A 13,128-nucleotide genomic window follows, 5' to 3' on the forward strand; every position below is an offset into this window, starting at 1 on the left:
GAAGGCCTCGGCCTCTCTGCCCTGTTGTTGGCCCTCCAGGGGAACTGGCTGGCCACTGTGTGAGACAGGAGGCGGGACTGAATTGACTCTCCCTGGTCTGATCCAGCAGGGCTCTTTTTCTGCTCTTATGTTTAACTCCCTCCTCCCCACTTGTCCCGGTGACCAAATCTCAGACCACACCAGAATGGGAATAAAGAACAGGAAACCAAGAGGTTTAATAGTAAAGGAGTTTCTGCCAAGAGCAAGGCACCAGCGCCCAGGGCTCACACCCACACACACACACGGGGGAGCAGAGCAGGCCCTGGTCCAAGGGGGCAAGTGTGGAAGCTCCCATCAGTTTGTCTCTGGAGTTCTCCGCAGGCTCATGAAAGTTCTGCAGAGAAACAGCAAAGGGCCAGTCCGCCAGCAGAACACAGTCGCCCGTTCTTTCCGGACGAAGGAAGGGATTCCAGGCCAACGTGGAACCTCAGGAAACCTCCCTTCCAGAGACGTTCCTCCACGTCACTCGACCGCAGGAGGCAGGGTCACTTCCGGAAGGCGGCTTTCGCTTGTTTTGCCGTGTTGCCTAAATCATCCACTGGTCCTGGTCTTGCTCAGCTCCCTCCATATCCACCTGGGGAGGGACAAGACAAGACTGACTTTGATGGACCGAGTAGAAGGCAGCTTCAGATATTCGTATATGTTCATTTGAACCTGGTTTTAAGGGAGGGATGGTGGCTCAGTGGTAGAGCATCTGCTTGGTAAGCAGAAGGACCCAGGTTCAATCCCCGGCATCTCCAACTAAAAAGGGCCCAGGCAAGTAGGCGTGAAGAACCTCAGCTGGAGACCCTGGAGAGCCATAAATGGGGCTGTGGCTCAGTGGTAGAGCATCTGTTTGGGAAGCTGGAGGTCCCAGGTTCAATCCCCGGCATCTGCAACTAAAAAGGGTCCAGGCAAGTAGGTGTGAAAACCCTCAGCTGGAGACCCTGGAGAGCCATGAATGGGGCTGTGGCTCAGTGGTAGAGCATCTGCTTGGGAAGCTGGAGGTCCCAGGTTCAATCCCCGGCATCTGCAACTAAAAAGGGTCCAGGCAAGTAGGTGTGAAAAACCTCAGCTGGAGACCCTGGAGAGCCATGAATGGGGCTGTGGCTCAGTGGTAGAACATCTGCTTGGGAAGCAGAAGGTCCCAGGTTCAATCCCCAGCATCTCCAACTAAAAAGGGTCCAGGCAAGAAGGCGTGAAAAACCTCAGCTTGAGACCCTGGAGAGCCATGAATGGGGCTGTGGCTCAGTGGTAGAGCACCTGCTTGGGAAGCAGAAAGTCCCAGATTCAATCCCCGGCATCTCCAACTAAAAAGGATCCAGGCAAGTAGGTGTGAAAAACCTCAGCTTGAGACCCTGGAGAGCCACTGCCAGTCTGAGTAGAAAATACTGACTTTGAGGGACCCAGAGGGGTCTGACTCAGTAGAAGGCAGCATCATATGTTCATATTGGATTTATATCCCGCCATCCATTCCGAATCCCAGAGTCTCAGAGCGGCTCACAATCTCCTTTATCTCCCCTCCCCCCACAACAGACACCCTGTGAGGTGGGTGGGGCTGAGAGAGTTCTCCCAGAAGCTGCCTTTTCAAGGACAACCTCTGTGATAGCTATGACTGACCCAAACCCATTCCAGCAGCTGCAAGTGGAGGAGTGGGGAATCAAACTCGCTTCTCTCAGATAAGGGTCTGCGCACTTAACCACGACACCAAACTGGCTCTCAAAGAAAGGACACTTCGTGGGGTGGGCATTGTGAAAAAAGAGGAAGGGAAGAAATATCCAGTTTGAGTTCCAGCTAATGTTCCGTCTAAGCTGAGTTAGTGTGAGCTAGCTCAGTTTTTTAGCCTCCAGCTCACACATTTTGTCTCAGCTCGGGAAAAATGGCCCCAGAGCAAAGTAATTGATGCAGGAGCTCACAACTTTAATGCCAGGAGCTCAGAAAGCAGAATTTTTGCTCACAAGACTCGGCAGCTCAGAGGGAACACTGAACCCAACCTGGGAGAAAAGCAGGATATAAATAAATGAATGCCCCCCCTGCCCCAGACCTCGTTAATCTCCCCGTCATCCGGAGACTCGTTGTAGTCGTTCATCTCATCCATATCTTGCATGTCCTCGTCGTCTTCGGAATCTTCCTCGCTGTCTTCGTCGTCTTCGTCATCCTCTTCTTCCTCCTCATCGTAAGTCTGCTAAGGCAAAGGAAAGGGCCGGCCGTCACTTCGCCGTCGCTTCCAGCCACCCCTCCTCACCACTGCATGGCCCCCCTCCACAGGTGAGCATCCTCCTCTCTGCATTTCGGATTCAAATCCCCCCCCCTTGACGCCTTCGGCTGAGAAAAGCCACCTCTCCTGCTCCCCCAGCAGCTCTCGATCTCCGGGTGCCTTCTGGCGCCACCACCATCTGCCCCCCCGCCCCCCCCCCCCCCGCTGCAAGCCTCTAAACCGTCACCCCTTGAACAACAGTCACAGCTGGAAGGGACCTCCAGGGCCATCTAGTCCAGCACCCTGTACAATGCAGGAAACTCACAAACCCCTCCCCCTAAGCTCACAGAATCTTCATTGCTGTCAGATGGCCATCTAGCCTCTGCTGAAAAACCTCCAAGGAAGGAGAGCCCACCACCTCCCAAGGAGGAAGCCTGTTCCACTGAGGAATCACTCTAACAGTCATAGAATCCTAGAGTTGGAAGGGACCTCCAGGCTCATCTAGTCCAGCACCCTGCACAATGCAGGAAACTCACAAACCCCTCCCCCTAAGCTCACAGAATCTTCATTGCTGTCAGATGGCCATCCAGCCTCTGTTGAAAAACCTCCAAAGGAGAAACATAGAATCACAGAGTTGGAAGGGACCTCTAGGGTCCTCTAGTCCAACCCCCTGCACAATGCAGGAAATTCACAAACACCTCCCCCTAAGCTCACAGGATCTTCATTGCTGTCAGATGGCCATCTAGCCTCTGTTGAAAAACCTCCAAGGAAGGAAGGAAGGAATAGAATAATAAGTTGGAAGGGACCTCTAGGTCCATCTAGTCCAACCCCCTGCACAATGCAGGAAACTCACAAACAATGCAGGAAACTCACAAACACCTCCCCCTAAATTCACAGGCTCTTCATTGCTGTCAGATGGCCATCCAGCCTCTGTTGAAAAACCAGGAAGGAAGGAAGGAAGGAAGGAAGGAAGGAAGGAAGGAAGGAAGGAAGGAAGGAAGGAAGGAAGGAAGGAAGGAAGGAAGGAAGGAAGGAAGGAAGGAAGGAAGGAAGGAATAGAATAATAGAGTTGGAAGGGACCTCTAGGGTCATCTAGTCCAACCCCCTGCACAATGCAGGAAACTCAAAAACACCTCCTGCTAAATTCACAGAATCTTCATTGTTGTCAGATGGCCATCTAGCCTCTGTGGAAAAACCTCCAAGGAAGGACAGCCCACCAGCTCCCGAGGAAGTCTTGCGTTTTCTTCACCCTGTCCCTAGAGCCTCTGCTTGGCATACAGAAGGTCCCAGGTTTAATCCCCGGCATCTCCAGTTAAAGGACCAGGCAGGAGGTGATGGGAACGACCTCATGGCAGAGCATCTGCTTTGGAAGCAGAAGGTCCCAGGTTCAATCCCTGGCATCTCCAACTAAAAAGGGTCCAGGCAAGTAGGTGTGAAGAACCCCAACTGGAGACCCTGGAGAGCCATGAATGGGGCTGTGGCTCAGTGGTAAAGCATCTGCTTGGTAAGCAGAAGGTCTCAGGTTCAATCCCTGGCATCTCCAACTAAAAAGGGTCCAGGCAAGTAGGTGTGAAAAACCTCAGCTTGAGGCTCAGTGGCAGAGCATCTGCTTGGTAAGCAGAAGATCCCAGGTTCAAGCCCCGGCATCTCCAACTAAAAAGGGTCCAAGCAAGTAGGTGTGAAAAACCTCAGCTGGAGACCCTGGAGAGCCATGAATGGGGCTGAGGCTCAGTGGTTGAGCATCTGCTTGGGAAGCAGAAGGTCCCAGGTTCAATCCCCGGCATCTCCAAAAAAGGGTCCAGGCAAGGAGGTGTGAAAAACCTCAGCTTGAGACCCTGGAGAGCCGCTGCCAGTCTGAGAAGACAATACTGACTTTGATGGACTGAGGGTGTGATTAAGTATAAGGCAGCTGCATATGTTCATCAGCTTGGCATGCAACCAGGTCCCAAGTTTCATCCTCGGCATCTCCAGTTAAAGGACCAGGCAGGAGGTGATGGGAAAGACTTCCTCTGCCTGAGACCCTGGAGATCAGCTGTCAGTTGCCATTTCTGTATTCATGTATGCTGCTCTGGGAATCTGGGAGGAGTGCGTGTTGTTCCTGCTTTGCTGTTTCCATGCAACATTCATGACTCACAAGTATCCTTTCCTGCCCAGTGAGGGAGATGGGAGCCGGCATCTCAAGGCCGCCTTCTCACCTTCCAGAGCCAGCCTGAACCGCTCATTCTTTGGGAGAGGAGAGAGATTGGTGTGAACTAATTTGTATTGCTTTGCATGGGCTTTGGACTTTTACGTTTGGTGGGCTCAGTAACAGCCCTAAGAAGGGTAGAAAGGTCTGGCCACTCCCCAGGTGACCCAGATCGGACACAGACTTGTCCTGCTGCTGTTTTCTGTCTGTCAATAAAGTCAACTTTCTGTGAAACCTGGAGGTTTGCTTAAATTGAGGATAGTCCCGGAGCTGACACCAGTAGACAATACTGTGATGGACTGATGGGTCTGATTCAGTAAAAAGGTAAAGGTAGTCCCCTGTGCAAGCACCTGTTGTTTCCAACTCTGGGGTGATGTTTTCACGGCAGACTTTGACGGAGTGGTTTGCCCTTGCCTTCCCCAGTCAGCTACACTTTCCTCCCAGCAAGCTGGGGACTCCTTTGACCAACCTTGGAAGGATGGGAGGCTGAGTCAACCTGGAGCCGGCTACCTGAACCAGTTTCTGCTGGGATCGAACTCAGGTTGTGAGCAGAGCTTGGACTGCAGCAGACCACTGACTGAGCAGAAGACAGCTTTGTGTGTTCAAGCTTATGTATCGTTTCAACTCTGTTTTCAGATTTTTGTATCCCAAATTGTATTGCGCTAAGGGCGGGGTGGATTCCAGTTTTTAAACTGAAAATGCATTGACAACCCACAGACTCATCACCTAAGTAAACATGACCACTCATGCTTTTGTCTGCCTTCTTTCAATCGTAACAAATTCCCAGGCGCCTTAGACCCCAATGCCTCCCATCACACTAGAGTTCAGGGGTACCCAATGAAGCCGATCAATGACTGCCAGCGTCTTGCTTCATAGAATCATCGAGGTGAACATATGAAGCTGCCTTCTACTGAATCAGACCGCTGGTCCATCAAAGTCAGTATTTTCTACTCAGACTGGCAGCGGCTCTCCAGCTGAGGTTTTTCACGCCTACTTGCCTGGACTCTTTTGAGTCGGAGATGCCAGGGATTGAACCTGGGACCTTCCGCTTACCAAGCAGATGCTCCACCACTGAGCCACAGCCCCATTCATGGCTCTCCAGGGTCTCAAGCTGAGGTTTTTCACGCCTACTTGCCTGGACAGTTTTGAGTTGGAGATGCCGGGGGTTGAACCTGGGACCTTCTGCTTCCCAAGCAGATGCTCTACCACTGAGCCACAGCCCCATTCATGGCTCTCCAGGGTCTCAAGCTGAGGTTTTCCACGCCTACTTGCCTGGACCCTTTTGAGTCGGAGATTCTGGGGATTGAACCTGGGACCTTCTGCTTACCAAACAGAGGCTCTGCCACTGAGCCACCATCCCTCCCCATATATATGAACATCTGAAGCTGCCTTCTACTGAATCAGACCCCCCTCAGTCCATCCAAGTCAGTCTTGTCTACTCAGACTGGCAGCGGCTCTCCAGGGTCTCCAGCTGAGGTTTTTCACACCTACTTGCCTGGACCCTTTTTAGTTGGAGATGCTCTTGAAGCCCCCACCACCCCATCAGCTGGCTTGGAGAAGGCATCTCTCTCTTTTAAATCACTTCTCCAAGCAAAGCCAGTGGCTTGGAGACTGCATTTAAAGTTAAAGTTGCTTTCCTTCCATTTCCCACCCTCCCCCATCTATTTGCTGCCTTCCTTCCTTCCTGTCTTGCAGCTCTCAAACATCCGACATTCACATCTCGCGGCTCTCAAACATCTGACATTTATTTTATGTGGGTCTTACATTAAGCAAGTTTGGCCACTCTTGGCCTAGAGCATGGCCAATGGCTGGGGCTGATGGGAGTTGTAGGCAAAAAAAAACATCTGGAGAGCCAACGTTCGCTACCCTTGGCCTAGAGCATCCCCAACCAGAGTTCATCCAGCCACTGCTTAAAGACAGCCAGTGGGAGGCAGCTCACCAACCCCACCCCCGGTAGCTGATTTAAGAGGCTCCTGCTCATACCAGCAGGAAAGAATCTCAACCACCCCTCATCCCCCAGCACGCCAAAGGATGCCCCCAGCGTTACCTCGGAAGCAGGCTTCCCGATCGGGACCAAGTTGTTATCCTTCTCCGCGATGCTCTGCAGCTGCGATCGGAGCACAAGAAATCAAAGGCGTTAGAGCAAAGTTGTCCAAGGCTTTCAGCAGAATCACGGCGGCGATTGTGGATGAGGCCTCTGTCTCACTAGCAGCGTTCCCTCTAAGCTGAGTTAGCGCGAGCCAGCTCAGATTTGTGGCCTCATTTTGGTCTTCGTTCAGGAAAGATGCCCCCAGGGCAAATTGATGTATGCGGTTGCTCGCAACTTTAGTATCAGTAGCTCACAAAGCGGAATTTCTGCTCACAAGACTCTGCAGCTTAGAGGGGGTATTGCACACAACTCATCCCTAGAGCCCCTTGGAGAAACGGGTGTGGAATGAAAAAGCAATCCCCCCCAAGGTAAAACCCATTTAATAGCCTTTATTAGGATGAGCAAAATATTGTGCAAGCTTTTGTGCTCCTGGGAGCTGTGGGCTAGGTGCTCCAAAACTGGGACCCTGCTCTGTGCACCGTTGTAGGGTTGCCAAGTCCAATCTGGGGACTTTGGAGGTGGAGCCAGGAGCAAGGGTGTGACAAGCATCACTGAACTCCAGAGGGAGTTCTGGCCATCACATTTAAAGGGACTGCACACCTTTTCAATGCCTTCCCTCCACTGGATATAATGAAGGATAGGGACACCTTCTTTTGGGGCTCACAGAACTGGATACCCTGGTGCAATCTTTTTGAAACTTGGGGGGTGTTTTGAGGAGAGTCACCAGAGGCTATGCTGAAAATTCAGCACCTCTACCTCAAAAAACAGCCCCCCCCCGAGCCCCAGATACCCGCCAAGCAATTCTCCATTATACTGTATGGGAATCTGTCTCCATGGGGAATAATGGAGTGTCCACCAGACAGTTCCCTCCCTCCTCCTGCTTTCTGATGATCCTGAAGGGGGGGGGGGAAGTGCCTCCAAACGGGGGGATCCCCTGCCCTCAGCTGGGGATTATAGCAACCAAAAGAGTAACGTGGAAGAGAAGCAGAAAAGAAGCTCTAAGGCATCCACGATAAACCAGCCTCAAATATGAAAAAATTCATAGATTTATAAATATAGTATAAAGAACTTATACAAAAGTGCAATATATATCACACCCGAAATCAACGTCCGTTCATTTATAACGAGTGCTCTTGCTCTTTAAAGTGGTAGTCCGGGGCGTGGTAAGATAAGCCGTGAAAACAGAGTCCAAGGCTCCCAAACGTCTTTCAGCAGTAGCCGGTGTAGAGATAAACAGCAGCAAAGCACAAGACCGCAACAGAGATGCACATATTGCCCTGTTTCACATGAGGCTTCTACAAGCTTCAAAATCATTCATGCAATGGGTCGTTGGTAATCTGCAGAATAGTTGAGCTATTCGCCATGTTTGAATGATTTAAACAACTTTGAAGCTTTAAATTCACAGGATCTTCATTGCTGTCAGATGGCCATCTAGCTTCTGTTTAAAAACCTCCAAGGAAGGAGAGCCCACCACCACCTGAGAAAGCCTGTTCCACTGAGGAATCGCTCTAACAGTCAGGAAGTTCTTCCTAATGTTGAGCCGGAAACTTTTGCTTTAATTTCAACCCCTTGGTTCTGGTCCTACGTTCCGGGGCCTCAGAAAACAATTCCACACCATCCTCTCTAGGACAGCCCTTCAAGTACTTGAATATGTTGACTATATCACCTTTCAGCCGCCTCCTCTCCAGGCTAAACATCCCTAGCTCCTTCAACCTTTCCTCATAGGGCTTGGTCTCCAGACCCCTCACCATCTTTCTCGCCCTCCTCTGGACCCGTTCCAGCTTGTCTATATCCTTCTTAAAATGTGGTGCCCAAAACGGAACACAAGACTCCAGGTGAGGTCTTACCAGAGCAGAGCAAAGCGATACCATCACATCACGTGACCTGGACACCATACTTCTGTTGATACAACCCAAAATCGCATTTGCCTTTTTAGCCACCGCGTCACACCACTGACTCACGTTCGGCGTATGATCCACTAAGACCCCTAGATCCTTCTCGCACATCCTACTACTAAGACAAGTCTCCCCCATCCTAAAACCACGCATTGGGTTTTCCCTACCGATATGCAGAACGTTACATTTCTCCCTGTTAAAATCCAATTTATTGGTTTCAGCCCAGTTTCCCAGCCTGTCAAGGTCATCCGGTATCCTGTTTCTGTCTCCTTCTGTGTTTGCAACCCCCTCCCCATTTAGTATCCTCTGCAAATCTCATAAGCATTCCCTCTATTCCAGGGGTGGCCAACGGTAGCTCTCCAGACGTTTTTTGCCTACCATCAGCCCCAGCCAGCATGGCCAATGGCTGGGGCTGATGGGAGTTGTAGGCAAAAAACATCTGGAGAGCTACCGTTGGCCACCCCTGCTCTATATGACAGCCCTTCAAGGGCTTGAAGATGGTGATCCTATCACCTCTCAGCCGCCTCCTCTCCAGGCTAAACATCCCCAGCTCCTTCAACCTTTCCTCATAGGACTTGGTCTGCAGACCCCTCATCCTCTATATGACAGCCCTTCAAGTACTTGAAGATGGTGATCCTACCACCTCTCAGCTGCCTCCTCTCCAGGCTAAACATCCCCAGCTCCTTCAACCTTTCCTCATAGGACTTGGTCTGCAGACCCCTCATCCTCTATATGACAGCCCTTCAAGTACTTGAAGATGGTGATCCTACCACCTCTCAGCTGCCTCCTCTCCAGGCTAAACATCCCCAGCTCCTTCAACCTTTCCTCATAGGACTTGGTCTGCAGACCCCTCATCCTCTATATGACAGCCCTTCAAGTACTTGAAGATGGTGATCCTACCACCTCTCAGCTGCCTCCTCTCCAGGCTAAACATCCCCAGCTCCTTCAACCTTTCCTCATAGGACTTGGTCTGCAGACCCCTCATCCTCTCTATGACAGCACTTCAAATACTTGAAGATGGTGATCCTACCACCTCTCAGCTGCCTCCTCTCCAGGCTAAACATCCCCAGCTCCTTCAACCTTTCCTCCTCATAGGACTTGGTCTGCAGACTCCTCACCATCTGTATCTTACCTGTACTGTAACACATCTAGTTCTCTGTATTCCAGGGGTGGCCAACGGTAGCTCTCCAGGTGTTTTTTTGCCTACAACTCCCATCAGCCCCAGCCAGCATGGCCACGGGAGTTGTAGGTAAAAACCATCTGGAGAGCTACCGCTGGCCACCCCTGCTCCATTCCTCCCAATCGTTGAGCGAAGCAGGTCCTCCCCTCAGGGCTCTGCTTGTGGCCCGGGCCTGCTGCCCCTTCTCGGCCTCCCTGCCCGGCTTACCCAGGCCTGGTGCTGCTGCTCCTGCTGCTGGAGCTCGTTCTCGTCCACGCAGGGCCGGTCCAGGTTGAACCACAGCGCCTCCGTCACTCGGGGCAGCAGCGAGGGGAAGAGGGTGGACATGCCCGCCTAAGGGGGGGGGGGGGGGGGAGAAAAAGGAAAGAGGGCGGGTCAGTTGCCACTGCCTCCCGGCGCGCCCGGGAGACCTCCCGGAATGGCCGCCCACCTGCAGCCCCCTCCCCAAAGCCCCGCTGCCAAGGGGGGCCCGCTTGGCCCATCCGGATCACGCCCTCCCCTGTCACGTGGCTCTCCCTTCCCACCTGCGGGCGGAGGCGCGGGAAACGCCGGGGCGGATTCGAACTTCCGGAAATAGCCCCGTGACCCCGGAAGTAGTTTCTCAGATTGTTGGGGTTTTTTGGTTTAAAGTTGGTGCTTCCTGTCGTGTTGGACGACAGCGACAGAAGTACGTCCCGAAAAATATTAAACGAAAATAAAACAATCCAATTCACAGGCTACCGCCGACTGAACTGAACGAACACTTCCGGATTGCGGCGGACGGAACGGGCGGACCGTTGGTGGTGGCATAGACATGGCCGAGGCCTAGAGCGTCAAGTGGCCAGTGCGCATGCGCCGAGCAAATTCACCCCTCCCTTCCGTGAGGGGGGGAAAAATGAGTATTTCTTGCGCGTGCGCCGTGTGATCTACCATGGTCCAAATCTATTGCAGTGAGGATTTGAATGTTGTTTTTGAGAGGGAGCGGGGACTGCGTTTCCTTTCACTTTGAGCATTAAAAAACCCCAAAACCTAACAACATGCACATTTCAGTGCAATGATGAGCGCTTGAAAGTTTTCAGCACAAAAGTGGGTGTCTGCGTGGTAGGGTTGCCAATCTCCCGGGGGGGCAGGGGATCCCCCGGTTTTGAGGCCCTCCCCCCCCCTTCAGGAAAATCAGAAAGCGGAGGAGGGGAATGTCTGCTGAGCGCTCCATTATTCCCTAGAGAGACCGATTCCCATAGGAAATAATGGATAATTGATCTGCGGGTATCTGGGGCTCTGGGAGGGCTGTTTTTTGAGGTAGAGGCATGCGATTTTCAGTATAGTATCCAGTGCTTCTCCCCAAAATACCCCCCAAGTTTCAAAAAGATTGGACCAGGGGGTCCAATTTTATGAGCCCCCAAAGAAGGTGCCCCTATCCTTCATTATTTCCAATGGAGGGAAGGCATTTTAAAAAGTGTGCGGTCCCTTTAAATGTGAGGGCTAGAACTCCCTTTAGAGTTCAATTATGCTTGTCACACCCTTGCTCCTGGCTCCACCTCCAAAGACTCCTGGCTCCACCTCCAAAGTCTCCTGGCTCCACCCCCAAATTCCTCAGATATTTCTTGAATTGGACTTGAACAACGTTTGAGTCCAGGCACGGTAACTTAAGAGCAACAACATTTTTACTCTGGGTAGAGGCTTTCATGTGCACGCCACTCAGGTGGACACGGCGACCCCCTTGAATAAATTGTGCTTCCGAGGACTTCAATTCTCAAACTGCAGCAGCTTCTCCAATAAAACTGGTCTCAGTCTGGTGTTCAAATCTGCGTTTTGTGCTTGTGTCTATGGACTTTGTGTGACTATCTTATTCATTGCACAGGAATTCATTGATTAAGACGATTGTAATATCATTCTAAGCATTATTGATGATAATTGCCAGTGAATATTATACATTTATTAGTAGAAGCATACCTTGGTGTAATAATTGCAAAGTAGACATTCTATTAATAACTATATTTGTGCAGACTCAAACTTGGAGAGCCAGTTTGGTGTAGTGGTTAAGTGTGCAGACTCTTATCTGGGAGAACCGGGTTTGATTCCCCACTCCTCCACTTGCACCTGCTGGAATGGCCTTGGGTCAGCCATAGCTCTGGCAGAGTTGTCCTTGAAAGGGCAGCTGCTGTGAGAGCCCTCTCCAGCCCCACCCACCTCACAGGGTGTCTGTTGTGGGGGAGGAAGGTAAAGGAGATTGTGAGCCGCTCTGAGACTCTTTGGAGTGGAGGGCAGGATATAAATCCAATATCTTCTTCATCTTCTTCTTCTCGACTCTCATCCTCCTCGTGTCACTTTCCCTTATTTGCTAATCCCCAGGTGTGGCCAGGGGATCCCCCGGTTTGGAGGCCCTCCCCCCGCCTTCAGAGTCATCAGGAAGTTGGGGGGGAGGGGGAAGGGAGGGAAATGGCTTCTGGGCACCCCATTATTCCCTTTGGAGACCGATTCCCATAGGGTATAATGGGGAATTGATGGGAGGGCTGTTTTTTGAGGCAGAGGCACCAAATTTGCAGCATAGCACCCAGTGCCTCTCCCCAAAATACCCCCCCCCCAAGTTTCAAAAGGATTGGACCAGGGGATCCAATTCTATGAGCCCCAAAAGAAGGTGTCCCTATCCTTCATTATTTACAATGGAGTGAAGGCATTTAAAAGGTGTGTGGTCACTTTAAATGTGATGGCCAGAACTCCCTTTGGAACTCAATTACACTGATCACACCCTTGCTCCTGGCTCCACCCCCAAAGTCCCCAGATAATTCTTGAATTGGACTTGGCAAGTCTATGTGATTCGCTGGCAGCCTGTCATAGCAGAGGGACAGAGACTTTGATCCAGTCAAGGTTCATACTTGTCCATACAGACTGGCAGAGGCTCTCCAGGGTCTCGGACGGACCTCCACATCATCTCCTGCTTGGTCTTTTTCAACTGGATGTGCCGGGGATTGAACCTGGGACCTTCTGCATGCAAATCAGAAGTTCTAACACTGACCGCTGGCCCATTCCTGTTCTGTTCGCTTTGAGTCTCCATTGCAAACTATTCAGATCTGTATACATCCTCACAGAGCCTGAAGCAATAACTGCCCGTATTAAATCCAAAGGTCAAAGTCTCTCTCTCTCTGCTATGACAAAAGCTTTCTAGAGGGAGTGGAGTTCAGCCTCACAGCATACTCTTCGCAACCTGAAGGTCAGATCCGGGGCTGTTCAGTTTGGACTAAAGATAACCTAAGGCAGGGGTGCCAAACATGCAGTTTGGGGGCCAAACCAGGCCCCCGGAGGGCTCCCATCAGGCCCCCGAGCAACTGGCTGTCATCTGCTTCCTTCTCCCTCTCTCTCGCTTGCTTCCTTCTGCATCACAGCTTACTTTGCCAGGCTTGCTCAATCGCACAGGAGCTACAGAGCAAAACCTCTGTTTTCTCCATTGGCTGAGGCTCCTCCCTTGGGGAGGAAGGGGGGAGGAATAGCTTGCTTTCCCAGGCTCTCTCAGTCACACAGCAGAGCTACTGAGCCAAGCCTCTCTTCCTTCTATTGGCTGAGGCTCCTCCCCCTCCTGGTCCCCTG

At 51.6% G+C, this 13,128-nt stretch overlaps 1 protein-coding gene across 3 annotated transcripts; it reads right to left on the minus strand.

The window, feature by feature from the left end:
• Positions 1-196: 196 nt before the first annotated feature.
• On the minus strand, positions 197-10,415 carry ANAPC15 (anaphase promoting complex subunit 15). 3 transcript variants are annotated; one of them, XM_060230522.1, is made up of 5 exons: positions 10,089-10,415; positions 9,772-9,897; positions 6,448-6,507; positions 2,063-2,200; positions 197-613 (listed from the first exon to the last, which is right to left on the minus strand). In XM_060230522.1, the coding sequence occupies exons 2-5, from the start codon at positions 9,889-9,891 to the stop codon at positions 566-568; spliced, it is 366 nt and encodes a 121-aa protein (XP_060086505.1). In that variant the 5' UTR covers positions 9,892-9,897; positions 10,089-10,415; the 3' UTR covers positions 197-565. The 3 variants fall into 3 exon arrangements, with proteins under 3 accessions (XP_060086505.1, XP_060086503.1, XP_060086504.1); XM_060230520.1 differs by having other exon boundaries at positions 2,063-2,203; positions 10,089-10,353; XM_060230521.1 differs by having other exon boundaries at positions 9,772-10,102.
• Positions 10,416-13,128: the final 2,713 nt, after the last annotated feature.

Source organism: Heteronotia binoei, unplaced genomic scaffold (assembly GCF_032191835.1).
Source record: "Heteronotia binoei isolate CCM8104 ecotype False Entrance Well unplaced genomic scaffold, APGP_CSIRO_Hbin_v1 ptg001727l, whole genome shotgun sequence".
NCBI lineage: Eukaryota > Metazoa > Chordata > Lepidosauria > Squamata > Gekkonidae > Heteronotia > Heteronotia binoei.